This window comes from Pezoporus flaviventris, unplaced genomic scaffold (assembly GCF_033815535.1).
Source record: "Pezoporus flaviventris isolate CSIRO_AGI_PZ_B2104156 unplaced genomic scaffold, CSIRO_AGI_Pfla_v1 ptg000041l, whole genome shotgun sequence".
NCBI classification, from domain to species: Eukaryota; Metazoa; Chordata; class Aves; order Psittaciformes; family Psittacidae; genus Pezoporus; species Pezoporus flaviventris.
The window spans coordinates 1,727,953-1,750,359 of NW_026892589.1; the positions used below are offsets into that span (position 1 = coordinate 1,727,953).

The window sequence follows — 22,407 nt, forward strand, 5'->3', positions numbered from 1 at the left end:
CAGGAATGGGGATCCTTCACCCTCCGGAGCAGGAGCCCTGCCCCATCCGCCCCCCTGCCCAGCTCAAGCACCACGAAGGGGATGTGGAGGGGATGGGGTGAGATGGGAGCTGCACCCCCTGAACCCTTCCTTTGCCCTCCTCAAAACCAGCACTGGACCCTGCTGAGCTTGTGAAAGGGGAATTCACCTTTGGTCGCATCCTGGGGCTGTCAGGGGGTGCTGAGCACCCAGCTTTGGTGCTGTTTGAACCAGTCTCGGCCTCTCCTCAGGCACTGGGTTCAGGGCTGGTCCTGCTGCTGTGGGGAGCAGGGGGGAGCCCTGGCTCCTGAGCTCAGGCTGGAGGAGGCAGGTCAGGGCTTGGAATCATCTCAGTCTCCCCTCTGGCAGGTTAAAGCCATTCCCCTTGGCCTGTCCCTACATCCCTTGTCCCAAGCCCCTCTCCAGCTTTCCTGCAGCCCCTTCAGGCACTGGAGCTGCTCTCAGGTCTCCCCTTCAGGAGCCTTCTCTTCTCCAGGCTGACCCAGCCCAGCTCTCTCAGCCTGGCTCCAGCCCTCGCAGCACCTCCCCTGCACTGCTTTGGGTGGTTGAACCCCGCTGCGGTGCCGGGGCTCGGGCGGCACCGGATGGATCCCGGCTCCGCGCTGGCTGCTGCGGTTCCCTGCAGGCTCCAGCCTCGCTCCCTGCAGCGCGGGGCTGAGCCGGAGCCAGGGCAGGGACTGCAGCGAATCCTCCTCCTCCTCCTCCTCCCTCCCTTGCAGGACAGGATCTGAGCTGCTGCTGCTGCGGTGCAGCCGGGAGGACAGCTCCGAACCCACGCCAGGTAACGGGAGCCGTGTCCCGCAGGGAGCTCGGTACCCCCATGGTGCGCTTGGCCCCTGTAACAGCATCAGCCCCGCGCTGCCAGCACCCGCAGCGAGCCCCACACCGCGGCTCCCTCCCTGCCAGCCCCACTGCCCGCGTGCTCAGCACCACATCCTTGTGTCCCTGCCCGGCTTGGCCCGGGAGCAGAGGATGCGGCTCCTGTGGCTGCATCAGGGCATTGCCGCGCTTGGCTTTGGAGATGCTCATTTACATCCGAAACCCATTTGTAAGCGCTTTCCTTCCCTGCTCTTTTTTGGCTCTGCTGCCTCAGCCCCTCCGCGCCACGAGGCCGCTGCAGGCTCTCAAGGACGAGCCTCTGGTGCCTTTGCTGGCCCGGGGATGAGTGGGAGAGCCGGAAAAGCCGGGTCCCTGCTGACCCCTCCGCCTGCCCTGCTTGAAGCAGCTCCCCTTGATGTGGCTGCAGAGCCGATGGCTCCGGCGCTGGGTTCTCCTGGGTTCCTCATCCCATCCCGGAGCTGTTCCCTGTGGAGGTGGCAGGGACTGGGGGGGTTTGGGCAGGGAGAGGTCACTGAGCCCGTGCTGCAGGGGTGAGGGTTGCCCCTTCAGTGGTGTCCTCAGTGGCTGCCTTCCTCCTGCTCGTGCTCCTTCACGTGCTCTTTATGAACCATAACGGGCTTCATCTCTTCCCATGAGATCCCATTTCCCTGCCCTGGCTTTTCCTTCCTGGAGCTTTCCGTAAGCACCCCAGCAAGGACACGATCGACCCCCAACCCCTGTTCTGCCTCTGTTCCCAGAGCCCAGCTCGCTGGAGGCCACCATGACCGACTCCAAGTACTTCACCACCACCAAGAAAGGTAGGAGAAGGAGCAGGAGCCTCCCATAGCCCTTCCCCATGGACTCAGGCAGCCAGGACCTGGTGCAGGGCCCAGCTCTGGCCCCAGACCCGAGTGGGATGCTGTGATTGACACCTCAGGGGGCTCCTGGGGTCAGAGCATCTTGGGACCAGCCCCCTGAACCCAGACAGGCACATGGGATGTGGGGGCTGCCATAGGGACATGGGATGTGGGGGCTGCCATAGGGACATGGGATGTGGGAGCTGCCATAGGAACATGGGATGTGGGAGCTGCCATAGGGACATGGGATGTGGGGGCTGCCATAGGGACATGGGATGTGGGGGCTGCCATAGGGACATGGGATGTGGGGGCTGCCATAGGGACATGGGATGTGGGAGCTGCCATAGGAACATGGGATGTGGGAGCTGCCATAGGGACATGGGATGTGGGGGCTGCCATAGGGACATGGGATGTGGGGGCTGCCATAGGGACATGGGATGTGGGGGCTGTCATAGGGACATGGGATGTGGGGGCTGTCATAGGGACATGGGATGTGGGGGTTGTCATAGGGACATGGGATGTGGGGGCTGCCATAGGGACATGGGATGTGGGGGCTGCCATAGGGACATGGGATGTGGGAGCTGCCATAGGGACATGGGATGTGGGGGCTGTCATAGGGACATGGGATGTGGGGGCTGCCATAGGGACATGGGATGTGGGGGCTGCCATAGGGACATGGGATGTGGGGGCTGCCATCCTTTCCATGGAGGAACAGGTCCCACCATGCTCCTGCATTGGCCACTGTGTGTTCTGGCCTCATCCAGGCTGTGCTGCTCTCCCCATGTAGGTGAGGGCTCCCCAGCAGCCATGTGTGGGGCTGGAGCTTCCCCATGTGCTGTAGTAACCACCCCACAGCCCAAAACGCCCCCCCCCCCCCCCCCCCCCAGTGAGCCCCATGTCCTGTGCTTGAGCTGTGAGTGCTGGTGCTCATCACTCCCACAGCATCTCCCTGCGCTGAAGCCCTCTGGGGCTGGGGGATCCCTATGGATGCACTGACACCGCTGTGTCCAGCTCCTGGCACCCATTGAGGTGGGTGCCCCATGCCCTGAGCTCCCTTTCCCCCTTCCTCCAGGGGAGATCTTTGAGCTGAAGGCGGAACTGAACAGCGACAAGAAGGAGAAGAAGAAGGAGGCTGTGAAGAAGGTGATCGCCTCCATGACGGTGGGCAAGGATGTCAGGTACGGGCCGGTGCTGCCCTGGGGGGCTCCTGCTTGTCCCTGGTGCCTCCAAGGGCTTTTCCTGCTGGATTTCATCTGGGATGAGGGCTGCCCGCAGCTGTCCTTGGGGTGTTTGTGTAACTGGCTCTGTGGCAGGCAGAGCCTCCCTGCATGGGGTGTAATCTGCCTAAAAGGATTGCTCTGGCCGGCACTGGGATTATTCTGCTTCCTTCATCTGTTATAAGAAGCAAGCAGGAACCCCACTGTGAGCCTGTAGGGCAGACGCCTCGGGGTTCATTGTCCTTTAGCAGCCATCCCCAGTCCAAAAGGTCAAGGAGCTGGTTTCCCCCTTCTCCTGTATCCATGTGACTGAGCAGCACATTGCTCCCTGTGCCCTCATCCCTCGCAGACCCGTGAGGGATGCCCTGGGTTTGATCCTGTGAGCGATGGGTGGGTTTGTGGTGCTGGAGAAGCTTCCAAGAGACATGTGCTGGGGTGGGATCACCCCTCTCATCTCAACTGCCTGCCTGAAGGTGCTTTAACAGTCTAAGGGGGAATCTCTGTCATTAATAATCCGATTGGTTTGTGGTGAATCAGCATCTCTGGCATCCCCTCAGCTCCATGCTGGCAGAGCATCATCCTGCTGCAGGGCTGGTCCTGCGTGGGGCCCATCCCTGGCAGTGCTCAAGGCCAGGTTGGACACAGGGGCTTGGAGCAAGCTGCTCCAGTGGAAGGGGTCCCTGCCCGTGGCAGGGGTTGGAGCTGGAGGAGCTTTAAGGAGGTGCTGTGTGTTGCAGCGCGCTCTTCCCGGATGTGGTGAACTGCATGCAGACGGACAACCTGGAGCTGAAGAAGCTGGTCTACCTCTACCTGATGAACTACGCCAAGAGCCAGCCCGACATGGCCATCATGGCAGTGAACACCTTTGTGAAGGTGAGGGCTGAGCGCCGGGGGCCCGAGCCATGCGCTGCAGTGAGGGGGGTTCGGTGTGCTCCAAGCATCCCTGCTTTCATGCAAGGCCACCACAGTGGGTGCTCCGTAGCCTGCCCCAGGGGAGGGAGCGCGGGCAGGGTTCCGCAGGCTCTGCCTTCAGGATGGGAGAAGTGAGCAGCGGTACCCGGGGGTGCAGAAGGGAAGCATCCTCTTGGCAGCCTCTTGCTGTGTCAGCAGCAGCTTCGCTTGTGGGCAGCTCCCGTGTTGGAGCTGTCATCACGTGAGCCTGGGCTCTGAACCTCTGCAGCTGAGAGAGCCCTTGTGATCTTCCACTTGGAGCACGTTTGTTGGGAATGCTGGAAGGGTTTGGGTTGAAGGGACCTTAAAGCTCCTCCAGCTCCAACTCCAACACCTTCCACTGGAGCAGCTTGCTCCAAGCCCCTGTGTCCAACCTGGCCTTGAACACTGCCAGGGATGGGGCAGCCACAGCTTCTCTGGGCACCCTGTGCCAGCGCCTCAGCACCCTCACAGGGAAGAGCTTCTGCCTCAGAGCTCAGCTCAGTCTCCCCTCTGGCAGGTTAAAGCCATTCCCCTTGGCCTGTCCCTACATCCCTTGTCCCAAGCCCCTCTCCAGCTTTCCTGCAGCCCCTTCAGGCACTGGAGCTGCTCTCAGGTCTCCCCTTCAGGAGCCTTCTCTTCTCCAGGCTGCCCCAGCCCAGCTCTCTCAGCCTGGCTCCAGAGCAGAGCTGCTCCAGCCCTCGCAGCAGCTCCACGGCCTCGCTCCGACAGCTCCACGTCCCTCTTGTGCTGCTCCCCGGAGCTGAGCACCAGGTCACTGCCATTCACTTGGTGTTAGGGCTTGGTGGCATTCAGGGGAACTTTGGCATTTCAGGAGCTAAAGCCCCATGGGTGACCTGTACTCGAGAGCCGAGTGTTAAATCCTCTGGGGAGCAGAGGTCCCGCTGACACCCGTGACTGACGCAGCAGTGGCCACAGCGTCTCATGGCCCCCTCTCATCCCTGCAGGACTGTGAGGACCCAAACCCGCTGATCCGGGCGCTGGCGGTGCGGACCATGGGCTGCATCCGTGTGGATAAGATCACGGAGTACCTGTGCGAGCCCCTGCGGAAGTGCCTCAAGGACGAGGACCCCTACGTGCGCAAGACGGCCGCGGTCTGCGTGGCCAAGCTGCACGACATCAATGCCCAGCTGGTGGAGGACCAGGGCTTCCTGGACACCCTCAAAGACCTCATCTCCGACTCCAACCCCATGGTGATTGTTCCTGCCTTCTCTTCAGTCAGTGCTCTCCCTTCATGCTCCATCCCCTTCGCTCTCTTTCCAGTGCTCTTGGGGGCTGTTGGTTCTCAGGGCTCCAGGCTCTGTTCCTTGTCCTGGACCCCTGTTTCCTGCATGCAGTGTTTCTCCAGTGCCCCATCCCTGGCAGGGTTCAAGGCCAGGTTGGACACAGGGCCTTGGAGCAAGCTGCTCTAGTGGGAGGTGGTGGAGTTGGAGCTGGAGGAGCTTTAAGGTCCCTTCCAACCCAGCCCGTTCTGGGATGCTGGGGTTCCTTGGCAGTGCGTTGTTATTCCAGTGGGAGGAGGCTGCCCAAGCCAGCTCTGGTGGCAGAGGGGAGCTGATTCCTGGCTCTGACACCGCCTCCCTGGTGGCTTTTGCCTCTGCTGAGGGTTTCCTGACATCTGGGAGCTTCAAAGCCAGCTTCCCCCAGGGGTTCCCTCCCCTCAGCCTTTGCTGCTCTTCACATCCTGCCCCACAGGCTTAGTGGAGACCCTGGGAGCTGCTGCAGAGAGGGAATGGGCTCCTCCCCAGCAGGCACAGGGCCAAGGCTCGCTGGTGCTGAGCACATGTGAGCCCTCATTGATGTGCTGTGGGTGGTGGGACTGTGCTCGTGGTGATTGCTCATCTCCGCAGCGTGAGCTGCCGGGGCGGAGATGCTGGTGCCCAGATGTCTCTGGATGCGAAGAGCTGATCCCAAGGAGGAAGCTCATCCGCTTGCAGCAGCTTCCCCCAGGCTGCTGGACCCGCTTTGGTGTCACCAAACCCTGGTGTCACCAAACCCTGGTGTCACCCAACCCGTGTCCTGTCCCCCCCGGCAGGTAGTGGCCAATGCGGTAGCGGCGCTGTCGGAGATAGCAGAGTCTCACCCGAGCAGCAACCTCCTGGACCTCAATCCCCAGTCCATCAACAAGCTGCTCACAGCCCTGAACGAGTGCACGGAGTGGGGCCAGATCTTCATCCTGGACTGCCTGGCCAACTACATGCCCAAGGATGACCGGGAGGCCCAGAGGTGAGGGGGGATTTGGGTGCTGCCCTCAAGGGGAGCACTGGAATAGGCAAGGGGGACAGGCAGGTATCGACTGAAGGGCCTGACTCTGCCCCTTCTCCTCTAAGAAGGTCCTCCTGACCCTTGGAAGCCTGCTGGGGGAAGTGGGACAGTGAGCATCTGCTGGCCTCTGTGCCTGCGGCACGGCCATCTGGACAGGGCCGTGGTCCCATAGCGAGTCCTGTCCCCGTGCTGGCACGGGGATTGTACTTGAGCTACTTCCAAACGTGCCCTTACCATGCAGCAAGGGGTGAGAGGCACTGGGGAGCCCTGAAATGGGGGTCACTGCAGTAGGAGTGAGCAGGGGCTGGGACGTGACCTTCCTTGGGGTGCTTCAGCATCTCCTGAGAGGGTCCCGAGTGCTGCAGCCTCCACCAGTGCAGTTCCTCTTCAGCACTGCAGCACGGTGGGAGCAGGAGGGTGGGTTCTGGTGGGTTCTGATGGGCTCTGATGGGTTCCGATGGGCTCTGATGGGCTCTGATGGGTTCTGGTGGGCTCCGATGGGTTCCGATGGGCTCTGATGGGTTCCGATGGGCTCCGATGGGCTCTGATGGGCTCCGATGGGCTCCGATGGGCTCTGATGGGCTCCGATGGGCTCCGATGGGCTCTGATGAGTTCCGATGGGCTCCGATGGGCTCTGATGAGTTCTGATGGGCTCCGATGGGCTCCGATGGGCTCCGATGGGCTCCGATGGGTTCTGATGGGCTCTGATGGGCTCTGATGGGCTCTGATGGGCTCTGATGGGCTCCGATGGGCTCTGATGGGTTCTGATGGGTTCTGATGGGCTCTGATGGGCTCTGATGGGCTCTGATGGGCTCCGATGGGCTCTGATGGGCTCTGATGGGCTCCGATGGGCTCCGATGGGCTCCGATGGGTTCTGATGGGCTCTGATGGGCTCTGATGGGTTCTGATGGGTTCTGATGGGCTCTGATGGGCTCTGATGGGCTCTGATGGGCTCTGATGGGCTCTGATGGGTTCTGATGGGCTCTGACGGGTTCTGATGGGCTCCGATGGGTTCTGATGGGCTCCGATGGGTTCTGATGGGCTCCGATGGGTTTCGATGGGTTCCGATGGGCTCTGACGGGTTCTGATGGGCTCCGATGGGTTCCGATGGGCTCCGATGGGCTCTGACGGGCTCCGATGGGCTCTGACGGGCTCCGATGGGTTCTGATGGGCTCTGATGGGCTCCGATGGGTTCTGATGGGCTCTGATGGGCTCTGATGGGCTCCGATGGGCACTGATGAGCTCCGATGGGTTCTGATGGGTTCTTCCCTTCCCTCCCCATCACCCCCCCACCTGCAGCATCTGCGAGCGGGTGACGCCGCGCCTGTCCCACGCCAACTCGGCCGTGGTGCTCTCGGCCGTGAAGGTGCTGATGAAGTTCATGGAGATGCTCTCCAAGGACCTGGATTACTACGGGACGCTGCTCAAGAAGCTGGCCCCGCCGCTGGTCACGCTGCTCTCTGCAGAGCCCGAGCTGCAGTACGTGGCCCTGCGCAACATCAACCTCATCGTGCAGAAAAGGTGGGTGCCCCCGCTCCGGGATTCCCTCTTCCCTATGGATGCTGCTGCCCAAAGCTTCAAACCCACTGACTGCGGTGGTGGTGGGGCCCTGCTGCCACGTCCCGTCGCATGGGGGGTGTTTCTTAACACCTTAAGGGCTGAGCAGAGAGGGTCAGGTGAGGCCGTGAGCAGGAGTCAAGCTGGGAGCTCCAGGAGTGTTTCTCATTGGGATTTCGTGGAATCCCAGCCTGGTTTGTGTTGGAAGGGACCTTAAAGCTCCTCCAGCTCCAACCCCTGCCACTGGCAGGGACCCCTTCCACTGGAGCAGCTTGCTCCAAGCCCCTGTGTCCAACCTGGCCTTGAACACTGCCAGGGATGGGGCAGCCACAGCTTCTCTGGGCACCCTGTGCCAGCGCCTCATCACCCTCACAGGGAAGAGCTTCTGCCTAAGAGCTCAGCTCAGTCTCCCCTCTGGCAGGTTAAAGCCATTCCCCTTGGCCTGTCCCTACATCCCTTGTCCCAAGCCCCTCTCCAGCTTTCCTGCAGCCCTTTCAGGCACTGGAGCTGCTCTCAGGTCTCCCCTTCAGGAGCCTTCTCTTCTCCAGGCTGCCCCAGCCCAGCTCTCTCAGCCTGGCTCCAGAGCAGAGCTGCTCCAGCCCTCGCAGCATCCCCATGGCCTCCTCTGCACTCGCTCCAACAGCTCCACGTCCCTCTTGTGCTGCTGCCCCAGAGCTGGATCAGGGCTGCAGGGGGGTCTCCCCAGAGCACAGCAGAGGGGCAGGATCCCCTCTTTGTCCTGCTGCTCACGCTCTGGGGTGCAGCCAGCACACGGGGGGGGGGGGGGGGGTTTTGGGCTCAGGCTGGGTCATGGGGAGCTTCTCATGGGCCAACCCCCCCAAAACCTGTTTAAAACCTGTAAAACGCTGCCCCTCTGGGTCGGTCCCTCGGTGCCAGTGAGGCAGCTCAGTCACATCCCCTTGTTTCTGCAGCTCTCTTTGGATGGAGGCTGAGTCCTTTCGTCCCTGTGCTGATCTCCACGGGCTGGTGGTGTCCCAGGCCCCACACGTGTGCCCGGAGCAGCCCTGGCCAGCTGGAGAGGCAGGCTCTGCGCTCGCAGCTCCTCCCAGCCATCGCCGTGGTTGTCCCTTATAAATAGCAGCAATTTCTGGGAGAAGCAGGAAGCAATTAATGTCCCTGGGAGCGGGGAGGTGGAGGCAGGTTTGTCCCCTTGGAGCTGGACCTGGCCTGTCTCTTCCCAGCTTAGAGAGAGAGGGGATGAGGAAGGTCCAGCCTAGCCTTAGGCTTTGCATCCCTGCTCCCCCCAACGTGTCCCTTGGCAAGACAAATGTCCCCTGTTGCTTCGTGTCTTTGGGGCAAGGTTGTGCTGTCCCCTCTCTGCCAGCCAAGGGGCACTGCCCTGGCAGGATTCCCAAGGGATCTTGGATTCCTTGGCATTAAGCAGACCCCCAAACCCCTGTGCTTGTGGCCAGGGAGCCTCATCCTGCTGGCCCAGAGCTGCTCACTCTCTTGGTCCGGGTTTCTCCAGCTTGTGTCCTCCATCCTTCCCCATCCCAGCTCCAACCTGGGATCAGGAGCGATGGTTCATGCTCGTAGGAGGCTGATGGAGCAATGAACGAGTGTGGACTGGGGGCACTAGCTGGCTGCAGGTGGGGTGAACGGGTCCCCATCCATCCTCTGACCAGCGTGCAGTGGGATCGGGGCTGTGTTTCTGGAAGCCCTTTGGTGTCCTCTCCGTGTGGTCCGAGTGTGGCTCCCTCCATCACTGCCTCTCGTTGCAGGCCCGAGATCCTGAAGCACGAGATGAAGGTGTTCTTTGTCAAGTACAACGACCCCATCTACGTCAAGCTGGAGAAGCTGGACATCATGATCCGCCTGGCCTCGCAGGCCAACATTGCTCAGGTCAGGGCCAAGGAGGGGTGCGGGGAGCTCCAGCCCCACGGCGAGGGGGGGGATCCCCCCGAGACACCCCGGACCCCGCTGTGCAGGATGCACTGGGGCAGCTCTGCCCCCGGCTGGGTCCCTGCCCCGCTCCCTTGGTGCTGGGGCTCAGGATCCCATCCCGGGCAGGTGCTGGCGGAGCTCAAGGAGTACGCCACGGAGGTGGACGTGGACTTCGTGAGGAAGGCGGTTCGAGCCATCGGCCGCTGCGCCATCAAGGTGGAGGTGAGGGCTGGAGCAGCTCTGCTCTGGAGCCAGGCTGAGAGAGCTGGGCTGGGGCAGCCTGGAGAAGAGAAGGCTCCTGAAGGGGAGACCTGAGAGCAGCTCCAGTGCCTGAAGGGGCTGCAGGGAACCTGGAGAGTTCAGGTACCTGATCCCTCACTGAGCACTGGGAGGTTTTGCTTCCCCTTGGGGGTGATTTGAAGAAGGGGATTGATGGAATCCCCGCTGGAGCAGTGGCTCTGGGTGCAGCAGGGTCACAGGCAGGGTCGTGCAGCTCTGAGGCAGCCTCTGCCTCACTGGGTTTACCCAGAGCATCCTCAGTCACAAAACAGCTCAGTGCTGGTGAGGGGCAGGAGATGGTCTGGAGCAGGCTCAGGCTCTGTTGTTGAAGCAATCCTAGAATCATAGAACAGTTCAGGTTGGAAAGGACCTTGAGATCATCCAGTTCCAACGCCCCTGCCACGGGCAGGGACACCTCACACTAAACCATGGCACCCAAGGCTTCATCCAGCCTGGCCTTGAACACCACCAGGGATGGAGCATTCACAGCCTCCCTGGGCAACCCATTCCAGTGCCTCACCACCCTCACAGGAAAGAATTTCCTCCTTATATCCAATCTAAACTTCCCCTGTTTAAGTTTGAACCCGTTACCCCTTGTCCTATCACTGCAGTCCCTAATGAAGAGTCCCTCCCCAGCATCCCTATAGGCCCCCTTCAGACACTGGCAGCTGCTCTGAGGTCTCCATGCAGCCTTCTCCTCTCCAGGCTCCTCTGCAGTGAGCCAGCCTCTCCCAGGAGGATTTATTACCACGGCACTGCTTTTCCCTCTGTCTCAATGCAGAGCCCTTGTGGCTGTGCAGCTCCGGGCCGAGGCAGGGTGCAAGGTGCTGCTGCTCACGTTGGAGCTTGCTGCTGTGCTCCTGCACCCAGCGGTGTGAAATGCATCCCATGGGATCAGGGGTAGGGGGACAGGAGGCTCTGGGAGTGTGCAGGGGATGAGAAGGAGCCAGGCGTGGGTGGAACGGGGAGACCACACTTGTGTGTGTGTCCCCCGTGCTGTTCTGGGATGGGTTTGGGAGCAGTATGGAGGGGATAAGGCAGCCGAGGGCTTGGGATGGGGCTGTAAGATCATTGCTCCTTGACTGACCCAGTGCCTCCACCAGCAATCGGCCGAGCGCTGCGTGAGCACCCTGCTCGACCTCATCCAGACCAAAGTGAACTACGTGGTGCAGGAGGCCATCGTGGTCATCAAGGACATCTTCCGCAAGTACCCCAACAAGTAGGTGACCCCGGCGCGAGCGCGCTCCGCAGAGCCCGTGGGGTGAGCTCCCCATGGCGCGGTGGGTGCTGCCCTGGAGGTGGCTTTGGGTGCGTGGGCTGGTGAGGCTGGGATCGGTGCTCAGCGCTGCCCTGGGGTTAACCTGCGCCAGGAGAACGGCGCCCAGCCCCACGGTGGGCACATGGGCAGGAGCCACCCAGCCCCACGGTGGGCACATGGGCAGGAGCCAGCAGAGCCTTCTGAGGTCCCTTGTGTCAGCATGAACTGTGCCCGAGTCTTAACTCATCGCTGCTGATGCTGGAGCAGGGGCAGCAGGGGGAGAGGGAGTGTTCGAGGTGAGCCAGCAGGAGCGGGCAGCTGTGTGATCAGCTAATAGAGCATTAATAATGGTGATAGATGCTAATGAGCTGAGCTGGTGATGAAGGGGATGCACGAGGAGCAGGGCTGCTGCGGGGGGGAGCAGAGGCTAAAGGAAGAGGGGCTGCATTGAGGAGCAGGCAGCGCAGGCTCGTGCTGTGCCCCTGGCCGTGCTGAGGGTGCCGGGGCTGTCGCTGTCCCCGGGAAGGTACGAGAGCGTCATCGCCACCCTGTGCGAGAACCTGGACTCCCTGGACGAGCCCGAGGCGCGCGCAGCCATGATCTGGATCGTGGGGGAGTACGCGGAGCGCATCGACAACGCGGACGAGCTGCTCGAGAGCTTCCTGGAGGGCTTCCACGACGAGAGCACCCAGGTACGGCTGGAGCCAGCGGGTGCCGAGGGTGCCCGGCCGTGGTCCGTGGAACGCCGCCGTGGTGCTGGGCCAAGCATCTTCCCTCCTTCCTGGCTGGGAAGGGACCAAGTGGCCGCCTTTGATTCCTCAGTGCCAGGGCAGGATCAGCCCTTTGGAGCTGGGAAATGGAGGCAGAGGGGTGAAGCGAGCAGAGGGATGGAGGGAGCAGAGGGATGGAGGGAGCAGAGGGATGGAGGGAGCAGAGGGATGGAGGGAGCAGAGGGATGGAGGGAGCAGAGGGATGGAGGGAGCAGAGGGATGGAGGGAGCAGAGGGATGGAGGGAGCAGAGGGATGGAGGGAGCAGAGGGATGGAGGGAGCAGAGGGATGGAGGGAGCAGAGGGATGGAGGGAGCAGAGGGATGGAGGGAGCAGAGGGATGGAGGGAGCAGAGGGATGGAGGGAGCAGAGGGATGGAGGGAGCAGAGGGATGGAGGGAGCAGAGGGATGGAGGGAGCAGAGGGATGGAGGGAGCAGAGGGGTGAAGCGAGCAGAGGGATGGAGCGAGCAGAGGGATGGAGCGAGCAGAGGGATGGAGGGAGCAGAGGGATGGAGGGAGCAGAGGGATGGAGGGAGCAGAGGGATGGAGGGAGCAGAGGGATGGAGGGAGCAGAGGGGTGAAGCGAGCAGAGGGATGGAGCGAGCAGAGGGATGGAGCGAGCAGAGGGATGGAGCGAGCAGAGGGATGGAGCGAGCAGCTGGGGCAGCTGGGGCCGGTGGCTTTGGAATGGGGGTTTCCATCTGTGGAAACTTCCTACAGCCGATCCATGGGGAGCAGGGGCAAGTCTAAATGCACCCTGGGAAAGCAGCAGTCCTGGGGGCCCTGTGTCGGGCTAAAGGGAATCCCTGCTGTTATCCTTATACGAGTCAGAGGATGCTCTGCCCTTCCCCCATGTGGGACCCTGTATCCTGGTCCCAGGGTCCTGCCCAGTGACCTCTGTGTGAGGCTGTGGCTGGGATGGGCTGATGCCGAGCAGCTTGGCTGGGGCTGCAGGGCTGGCTGGGGGCCGTGCCGAGCATCCTGACCCTTGTCACCAGCACTGTCCCCGTGTGGTTGGGGTTAGGTCCCAGCAGCACCTCTGGGGCGGCCCCCGTGCTCCTGCAGAGGAGGGGTGGGATGTGTGTGTGTGTGTGTGCTCACCTGCCCGTGCTCCCGCAGGTGCAGCTGCAGCTGCTCACAGCCATCGTGAAGCTGTTCCTCAAGAAGCCCACCGAGACCCAGGAGCTGGTGCAGCAGGTTCTGAGCCTGGCCACGCAGGTGGGTGACGGCTCCGGAGCGAGGGGAGAGCTTCCCTTGGCTTTGCCATCCCCAGCGAGGCAGCGGGAATGGTGCCGTGGACAGGAGGGGGGTAACCAGGAGAAGCTGAGGGTTGAAGTCCTGCAGCGAGGACGGCATCGCCTGCAGCACTGGAGGCAGCTTGTGCTGTTCCCCTGCTGAAGCTGGGGGAGCAAAGCAGTGCGGCCCCTCCACAGGGACATCAGCGGCTTCAGCTTTTATCCCCATGATCCCACTTATAGAATCCCAGGATCCCAGCCGGGTTTGGGTTGAAGGGACCTTAAAGCTCATCCAGTCCCAACCCCTGCCGTGGGCAGGAACACCTCACACTAGACCATGGTGCCCAGGGCCCCCTGCAACCTGGCCTTGAAACACCACAGCAAGGCTCAGCTAGGGGCAGGATGCTCTGGGTTGCTCTGTGGTGGCTGCAGTTCCTCCTGCCCTGCTGGCCTCGGCACTAACCCTGGTGCTCCCCAAAGGACTCGGACAACCCCGACCTGCGGGACCGCGGTTACATCTACTGGCGCCTGCTGTCCACGGACCCCGTGGCTGCCAAGGAGGTGGTGCTGGCCGAGAAGCCCCTCATCTCCGAGGAGACCGACCTCATCGAGCCCACGCTGCTGGACGAGCTCATCTGCTACATCGGGACCTTGGCCTCCGTGTACCACAAACCCCCCAGCGCCTTCGTGGAGGGCAGCAGAGGGGTCGTGCACAAGAGCTTGCCCCCGCGAACGGGCTCGTGAGTATCTGCCCTCAGTGCTGGGGCTGCCATAGAGACACAGAACCAGCCTGGGTTGCGTTGAAGGGACCTTAGAGCTCCTCCAGCTCCAACTCCAACACCTTCCACTAGAGCAGCTTGCTCCAAGCCCCTGTGTCCAACCTGGCCTTGAACACTGCCAGGGATGGGGCAGCCACAGCTTCTCTGGGCACCCTGTGCCAGCGCCTCAGCACCCTCACAGGGAAGAGCTTCTGCCTCAGAGCTCAGCTCAGTCTCCCCTCTGGCAGGTTAAAGCCATTCCCCTTGGCCTGTCCCTACATCCCTTGTCCCAAGCCCCTCTCCAGCTTTCCTGCAGCCCCTTCAGGCACTGGAGCTGCTCTCAGGTCTCCCCTTCAGGAGCCTTCTCTTGTCCAGGCTGCCCCAGCCCAGCTCTCTCAGCCTGGCTCCAGAGCAGAGCTGCTCCAGCCCTCGCAGCAGCTCCAAGGTCTCCTCTGCACTCACTCCATCAGCTCCACGTCCCTCTTGTGCTGCTGCCCCAGAGCTGGATCAGGGCTGCAGGGGGGTCTCCCCAGGGGCAGGATCCCCTCCTTGTCCCGCTGCTCACGCTCTGGGGGTGCAGCCCCATGGATCCGTGTGCTTGGAGCTGAGGCTTCCCGTTCCCAAAGGAGGCTCCACTGCAGGAGCAGGTTCCAGTGCTCCCTCGCAAGGCTGAAGGAGCGATCCCAGCCTCAGGTGGAGGATGCTCCGCTGGGAGCAGCGCCGTCTCCAGACGCTGCCTCAAAGCCCACCCGGATGCTCCGGTGTCTCCGTGGGCCCCATTGCCCCCTCCTCAGCTCTTTCCTTTGCCGTTCCCTGCAGGAGCGAGAGCACCGAGAGCCCGGACGCGGCCCCCCCGGGGGTGCAGGCAGGGGAGCAGCCGGCGGTGATCCCTGCACAGGGCGACCTCCTGGGGGACCTGCTCAACCTGGACCTGGGGCCGCCGGTCAGCGGCCCCCCCATCGCCACCTCCGCCGTGCAGATGGGGGCTGTGGACCTGCTCGGGGGGGGCTTGGACAGCCTGGTACGTCACAGCCCCCCCCACCCTGGTGCTGTGGGATGGGGTGGGCTGCTCTGCCCGGGGCTCATCCTTCCCTCTGCACCGGTGCTGCACCCCATTGTCCTCATCCGATGGCTGCGGTGGGAGCGGTGCTCCCGGTCCAGGAGGTCTGTGTGGGTGCCCGCACTGTGCTGTGCTGTGGAGGGGGGGATTGCCCCCAGCCCCACTGCGTGGAAAGAGAGCCCGGGGGTTCCTCTGCTGCCCCTCAGCTCCAGCAGAGCCCCCAAGGGGAGGTCCCTTTGCTTCCTGCCCCTCGTGGTCCATGACCCTGTGTTGTGGGTGTGCAGGGCTTGGGGATGGGGTGAGGCACCCAGGGTGAGCTCTGTGCTGGCTCCAGGGCAGGGGTGGGCGGACGTGGTGCTGCGGCAGGACTGACCTCTCCTCCCTCCTGCCCTTCTCTCTGTCTCTCTCTGGTTTTGTCTCCTCTCTCCTGGCTTCTCTCTGCATGTGCCTGGCTCCTCTCTGCGCCTTCCCTGCTTCCGCTTGGAGATGGGGGACGAGTCGGAAGGGGTATGGATCAGCCCTTGTCGTGGCCCCACGTGTAGCCCCCACCCCGCTCCCCCCGTGCAGCCTGAGCCCTGCTCTTCACCGTCCCAATGTCACCCCACTTCCTCTGGGGGCAGCCAGGCCACTGTCTGGGACCAGTGGAGCATCCCTATGGGCTCCAGGCCATCACTGCCCCGTACTGATGCCTTTAGGGGGTGCCCCTAAGGAAGGTCCCCAATGGGATCAGTCCCCTTTGTCCCCTGTGCCCACGGAGCACTGGCTCCTGCTCATGCCCCTATGTTCTCTTGCAGCTGCGGAGCGATGTGGGAGGCAGCCCTGCTGTGAGTGTGTCCTGTCCTCACCCTCTGCATCTTCCTCCTCCTCCTCCTCCTGCCCTGCCCCACGCTGCCCCCCATAACCCATCCCTTTGTCCCCACACAGATCGGTGGCGGTGGCTTCACCCCAGTGCCCAGCACCACGATGCCCACAAACCTGGGGGCCCCCCTCGGCAGCGGCCTCGGGGACCTCTTTGACCTCACCGGAGGGGTGGGCGCCCTGCCAGGCTCCTACGTGGCACCCAAAGCGGTGAGTGGGGCGCGTGGACCCCGGCGTTCATGGGGCAGGGAGGGGAGGCCCTAAAGCAGGGGTGGGAGCAGGGACTGCCAGGTCATGGCTTGGCCAGAGCTGGGTTTGGGCTGCATTGCTCTGGGTGTGCAGGGTGAGAGCTGCTGTGTCTGCAGCTCGGAGACTCCACAGCCTGGTTTGGGTTGGAAGGGGCCTTAAAGCTCCTCCAGCTCCAACCCCTTCCACTAGAGCAGCTTGCTCCAAGCCCCTGTGTCCAACCTGGCCTTGAACACTGCCAGGGATGGGGCAGCCACAGCTTCTCTGGGCACCCTGTGCCAGCGCCTCAGCACCCTCACAGGGAAGAGCTTCTGCCTCAGAGCTCAGCTCAGGCAGGTTCAAGCCATTCCCCTTGGCCTGGCCCTGCAGCCCCTCAGGGTCTCTGCTCTGCTCCCCCCAGGTGTGGCTCCCTGCCATGAAGGCCAAGGGGCTGGAGATCTCGGGCACCTTCACTCGCCAGGTGGGCTCCATCTCCATGGAGCTGGTGCTGACCAACAAGGCCCTGCAGGTCATGTCCGACTTCGCCATCCAGTTCAACCGCAATAGGTGAGGAGCCCCCGGAGCCAGGGCCCCCAGCTCCGTGGTTGCGCATGGATTAGGCTGGGATGGAGGGGTGGCGAGGGCTGGACCAGCCTCACGTGATGAACCCCGCTCTCTGACGGCTCTGGTGGTGATGAGCATCAAACCAAAGCCTCTAAGAAGTTGACTGAAGAGGCTGTTCTCCAAGCGCTGCCCCATTGCTTGTCCTCAAAGGGGCCCCCCAAGGGACGGTCCTGAGGGATGCTCCCAATGGGTGCGAGTCTGCCTGGGAGGAAGGGGTGAGGTTTTGGGGCTGCCTGGGCCTGCCCTGGCGTGGGCAGGAGCCAGCCTGGTCCTGGGCATCCCCGCAGGAGGACAGGGTTCGGGTGCCCTGTGCCATCACCTGCTCCCCCCCACACCGACCCCCTGCCCTCCTCCTGTGTCCCCCACCTCCAGCTTCGGCCTGGCCCCAGCGGCTCCTCTCCAGGTCCACGCTCCCCTCACCCCCAACCAGTCGGTGGAGATCTCCCTGCCCCTGAACACGGTCGGCTCCGTCATGAAGATGGATCCGTTGAACAACCTCCAGGTAGGGGATGGAGCTGGGAATGGGGGCTGAGGAGCAGGAACCGCAGTGCTCAGCTCAGCACGAGGCGGGTCTGACACCACCTCAGGGCGGGAGAGCCTGCGCTTGGCTTGGGTGCAGCCTGGCTCCAGAGGGATGGGATGGGATATGGTGGGATGGGATATGGTGGGATGGGATATGATGGGATGGGATATGATGGGATGGGATATGGTGGGATGGGATAGTGGGATGGGATATGATGGGATGGGATGATGGGGTGGGATGGGATGGGATATGGTGGGATGGGATATGATGGGATGGGATATGATGGAATGGGATGGGATATGATGGGATGGGATATGATGGGGTATGATGGGACGGGATGATGGGATGGTATATGATGGGATGGGATGATGGAATGGGGTGGGATGGGCTTCTGGGATGGGATATGATGGGATGGGATGATGGAATGGGATATGATGGGATGGGATGATGGGATGGGATATGATGGGATGGAATGTGATGGGATGGGGTGGGATGGGATATGATGGGATGGGGTGGGATGGGCTTATAGGATGGGATATGATGGGATGGGATATGATGGGATGATGGAATGGGATATGATGGGATGGGATGGGATATGATGGAATGGGATATGATGGGATGATGGGATGGGATATGATGGGACGGGATGGGATATGATGGGATGGGATATGATGGGATGATGGGATGGGATATGATGGGACGGGATGATGGGATGGGGTGGGATGATGGGGTGGGGTGGGATGGGATGCTCTCCAGGCTGGAGGAGGTGTTGATGTCCCCATGTCCTTCCATCCCAGGTCGCAGTGAAAAACAACATCGATGTGTTCTACTTCAGCACCCTGTACCCGCTGCACATCCTCTTCGTGGAGGACGGGAAGATGGGTGAGTTGAGCTGGGTCTGGAGGTGCCGGCCCAGCCCCTGACCACATTCCCAGCCCTGGGAATGCTGCTGGAAGCCTGGAGCAATGCAGGGGTGCTGCCAGCCTGCATTGGCCACGCTGTGGTACCCGAGGTGCTTTGAGGCACCCTCTGACTCCTCACTGCCAGGGGCAGCTCTGGCTTTGCTTGGCTCATCCAGATGAGGACTGGGCACTGGTGGTGCCCCTCAGGGCTCGGTACTGGGGCCAGGGTTGAATGTCCTCACTGGTGACCCCGATGAGGGAACTGGGGTGTCCCTAGTGAAGCTGCAGATGGCACCAGGTTCATGTGCTGGAGGGCAGGAGGCTCTGTAGAGGGACCTGGACAGGATCCATGGGATGAGGTTCAAAAGGCTCAGTGCTGGTCCTGCACTCGGGCCACAACAACCCCATGCAATGCTCCAGGCTTGAGGAAGTGCGGCTGGAAACTGCTCATGGAAAAGGAGCTGGGGGTGCTGATTGATGGAGCTGAACGTGAGCAGCTTGGGCCCAGGCAGCCAGGAAGCCACCAGCATCCTGGCCTGGATCAGCACCAGTGCGGCAGCAGGGCCAGGGCAGGGATTGTGCCCCTGCACTGGGCACTGGTGAGGCTGCACCTCAAATCCTGTGTTCAGTTTTGGGCCCCTCACTGTAAGAGAGACCTTGAGGTGCTGGAGCAGGGCCAGAGAAGGGCACTGGAGCTGGTGCAGGGCCTGGAGCCCAAGTGTGATGGGGAAGGGCTGAGGGACCTGGGGGGTTCAGTGTGGAGAAGAGAAGGCTCAGGGGGGACCTGATGGCTCCCTACAAGTGCCTGAGAGGAGGATGGAGCCAGGAGGGGCTGGGCTCTGCTCCCAAGGAACAAGGGATGGGACAAGAGGAAACGGCCTCAAGCTGCCCCAGGGCAGGTTTAGATGGAGCTGAGGAACAATTCCTGCCCCAGAGGGTGCTCAGGCATTGGAACAGGCTGCCCAGGGCAGGGCTGCAGTCACCGTCCCTGCAAGTGTTCACACCCCGTGGAGACGAGGCCTCAGTGCCATGGGGCAGTGGTGGCCTTGGCAGTGCTGGGAACGGTTGGACTGGATGAGCTTAAAGGGCTTTTCCAGCCTGGTTGGTTCCAGGATTCCATGATCCCTGTCCCTCAGCAAACCCTCCCCAGCCAGCCCAGTTTGCTGCCTTGGGAAGCTGCTGAAGGGGATTGCAGGGTGGGATCCCTGCAGCCAGCAGGGAGGTGGCAGCATCCCTGCTCCGTGTCCCTGCTCCGTGTCCCGGGGATGCTGTGGGCTCAGCAGCGCTGTCCCATCCCTCCCTGCAGAGCGGCAGATGTTCCTGGCCACGTGGAAGGACATCCCCAACGAGAACGAGGCCCAGTTCCAGATCAAGGACTGCTCCCTCAATGCAGGTGGGTCCAAACCCTCCCCAAGGCCCTGGCCGCTGGGGAGCAGCTCATCCTGGTGATCCCAGCCCAGGCTCCAGGGAGGCCGGAGCCCCAGCCCCGTGTGCTCCAGGAGGGAGCTGCTTTGCTCACCCTGGACTCATGGTGGAGACCTGGGAGATGCTCTGGGGTCCCTGCATGGGGACGGCTGCTGTGGGTCGGTCTCTATGGGAGAAGCCTGTCCCGGCCCCCTTGGCACCTCCTTGCTCTCCCAGCCCCTTCTCCAGGTGCCAGGCAGGATGAGCACACCCTGGTCGGGGGCATCCAAGTCCTTTCCATCCCTCTGGCAGCAGGGAGCTGAGCTTTGTGGGGTGGTTCCATGGGTGACCCGAGCTCTGGGCTGTCACCGTGGGGAGGAGCTGGGTGCTGCTCCTGGCTGTGTGGGGATGGAGGCTGCTGGATGTGCTGCATCCCACGCAGAGGGAGCTATGAGCAGAGCTGGGGTGAGCCCCATGCCCTGCCCCACAGCAGCTCTCTCCCCATGCAGATGCCATTAGCAGCAAGCTCCAAGGCAGCAACATCTTCACCATCGCCAAGAGGAACGTGGAGGGGCAGGACATGCTCTACCAGTCCCTGAAGCTCACCAATGGCATCTGGGTGCTGGCGGAGCTCCGGATCCAGCCCAGCAACCCCAGCTTCACGGTACCTCCCCTGCCCTTCCCCTTCTGCCTCCACGTCAGCCCCGGGCCGAGGCTGCTCCAATGGCTCATCCATGGTGGTGGGACCCCCCCTCCCCGGCCCCCCAGCTTCAGCTCCATCCCCTGTGCTGCTCCCAGTGGCCTGTGGGGAGGGTGGGATGGGGCCTGTGGGGCTGGCTGGGTGCTCAGCACCGCTCCTGGCTCTGTGGTGGCACCGAAAGGAGACCCCACACCTCCGTTGACGTCAACCACAACCCCGTCCCCTCCTTGGGCACCCCCAGCTCAGCCCAGGTGCTGACAGCCTCAGAGCAAAGGCCTGGCTGTGATTTGGACCCAACCCATCCCCGTGTCCTGCTGCTGGGGCCCATCCCTGTCCCTCGGGGCCGGTTTTCCTGGGGTTGGGATGAGCTGGGTCCCCTCCACTCACGTCTCTGCATCTCTGTCCCCGCTGCCCGTGCGCTCCGGCAGGATCTGGAGGTCAGGACGCTGGTTTGTACCTGCTTGGGGCTGTCCCTGCCTTGCTCCCGCTTCCCTGCCCCTGCGTTCCCCAGCCCTGCCCATCCCTTTGGCCTCAGGAGGTGACTCGGAGGGGCAGGATGCTCCCGTGCATCCCCAGGGAGGAGGAGAGCTGCACGTCCTTATCCCTGGCTCCGAACCCCTTTGCCTGCGGGCTGAGGAGGAGCGAGTTGGTTTCAGTCATTTAATCCTGAAGCAAATCACTGCTGAGGAGGAGGCGCCTTTGGGGGCACCGCTCCCCCTCCTGCAGCTGCAGGCAGGGATTGAAGCCTCTCTGTGTTCCTCTGCCCGGCCCCTGCATGCGCTGCGCCTGCCCCAGCAGCCGGGGACGGGGTTTGGATGCTCAGTGCCTTTTTGGTACCATCTCTGACCCCGCTGCGATGCAGAGCTGGGGCCGTGCTGTGCCCACGGGGGATGCTGCAGGCTGTGGGGCTTGGGAATGGGGCTGGGGCTGCGGGCTGTGGGGCCGTGACCCCCATCCCTCCCTCTCTTCCCGCAGTTATCCCTGAAATGCCGCGCGCCGGAGGTGTCCCAGTACATCTACCAAGCCTATGAGACCATCCTGAAGAACTGAGGGGCTGCTGCAGCCCCTCGCCCTCCTCTCCTCCCGCTCCCACCCCAGGAAGCGGGGCAGGACCCATGTGCATGTCTCATCTCTCCTCTCCTCTCCTTCCTGCCAAGGAGCCAGCCCTTGGGACCCTCCTTCCATCCCCAGTGGGGCTGGGGTGAGCGGAGGAGGGCAGGGGCATCCCTGTGGAGGTCCCTGTGTGAGTGATGCTGCATCCTCCTTGCTGAGCCCTCTGGGGGCTGCCGCTCTGCTTCACCCTGCGCCCATCCACCGCCCATGGTGGGCTCTGGGGGAGGGTTCAGCACCCATGGGCTCGCTCTGCAGCCATGGGAGAGGGTCTCCTCCTCATGGGAGCTGCTCCAGGGATCCCAGAAGGGCTCCAGGCTCTCAAACCTGAGGCTGTGCTTCCACGTGTAGCACAAAAAGGGCTTTTTCCAGCCCCATCCAGCCCCTCTGTGGGCCTGGGAGGGCTCCAAGCATCAATCACACCCCTCCCTCTGCCCCCCCGAGCAGCCCCACGGCTCCCCACTGTCACCCATGGGTGCTGGCGAGGATGTGCTGCTCCTTCAGCCCCTGAGCTCAAGCCATGGGTCAGCCCTCCCTGGAAGCACTGGGTACAGGAGATATCTAATATATACACTAGAACTCTATGCTCTGGTCACGGTGAGTGATCCATGAAGGTGTTGTCTGCCCCCGGGGATGCTGCTGGGGTTGGGGGTCCCATGGGGTGAGCCCTGGCTGTGGAGATGGGCACCAGCACCCCCCCAGCACAGGGGCTCTGGCCCCCCATGGAGGGGGTGCAGGGCTCTGGGATCCCCATAGTGGCTGTGGGATGGTCACCACCAGCAGGTCTCAACCCCACAGTGACCCACAGCCAGCCCTGCACAACAGCAGAGTGGGGCTGAGCCCCCTGCCATGGTAAAGCGCTGCTGTGGGGACCTGGAGGGGTCCCCATGGCTGCAGGGGGTGCACCCTGACCCCGGCTCTTCTCCCCATTGCTCCCAATGGAGGACCCCAGCCCTTTGGGCCGGGGGTGTCGTCCCCTCCTCAGCAGGTCCGAGCCCAGGACACAGACTGGGTGCACCGGGATCGGCTCGATTGGTCTTTACTGGCTGGGGGGGGCACATGCGGGGCCAGGGGTGGGGGTCCCACCATAGG

The 22,407-nt window shown here is 62.7% G+C and overlaps 1 protein-coding gene and 1 non-coding gene across 6 annotated transcripts; both read left to right on the forward strand.

Annotated features, from left to right (window-relative positions):
- The first annotated feature begins 751 nt into the window (after positions 1–751).
- Positions 752–21,470, forward strand: AP1B1 (adaptor related protein complex 1 subunit beta 1). 5 transcript variants are annotated; one of them, XM_061465748.1, is made up of 24 exons: positions 752–820; positions 1,617–1,676; positions 2,788–2,893; positions 3,670–3,805; positions 4,831–5,076; positions 5,919–6,109; positions 7,448–7,669; positions 9,448–9,568; positions 9,737–9,832; positions 10,993–11,108; positions 11,674–11,839; positions 13,036–13,134; positions 13,632–13,891; positions 14,729–14,930; positions 15,456–15,476; positions 15,764–15,793; positions 15,894–16,037; positions 16,474–16,619; positions 17,049–17,178; positions 17,997–18,081; positions 19,408–19,494; positions 20,015–20,169; positions 20,634–20,654; positions 21,181–21,470. In XM_061465748.1, exons 2-24 carry the CDS (start codon positions 1,640–1,642, stop codon positions 21,253–21,255), a joined length of 2,892 nt encoding a protein of 963 aa, XP_061321732.1. In that variant the 5' UTR covers positions 752–820; positions 1,617–1,639; the 3' UTR covers positions 21,256–21,470. The 5 variants fall into 5 exon arrangements, with proteins under 5 accessions (XP_061321732.1, XP_061321735.1, XP_061321733.1 ...); XM_061465749.1 differs by lacking the exon at positions 20,634–20,654 and having other exon boundaries at positions 754–820; XM_061465751.1 differs by lacking the exons at positions 15,456–15,476; positions 15,764–15,793 and having other exon boundaries at positions 753–820.
- On the forward strand, positions 16,695–16,798 carry LOC133276077 (small nucleolar RNA SNORD125). The gene has a single exon (XR_009745771.1). It is a non-coding gene; the product is annotated as a small nucleolar RNA SNORD125 (small nucleolar RNA).
- Positions 21,471–22,407: the final 937 nt, after the last annotated feature.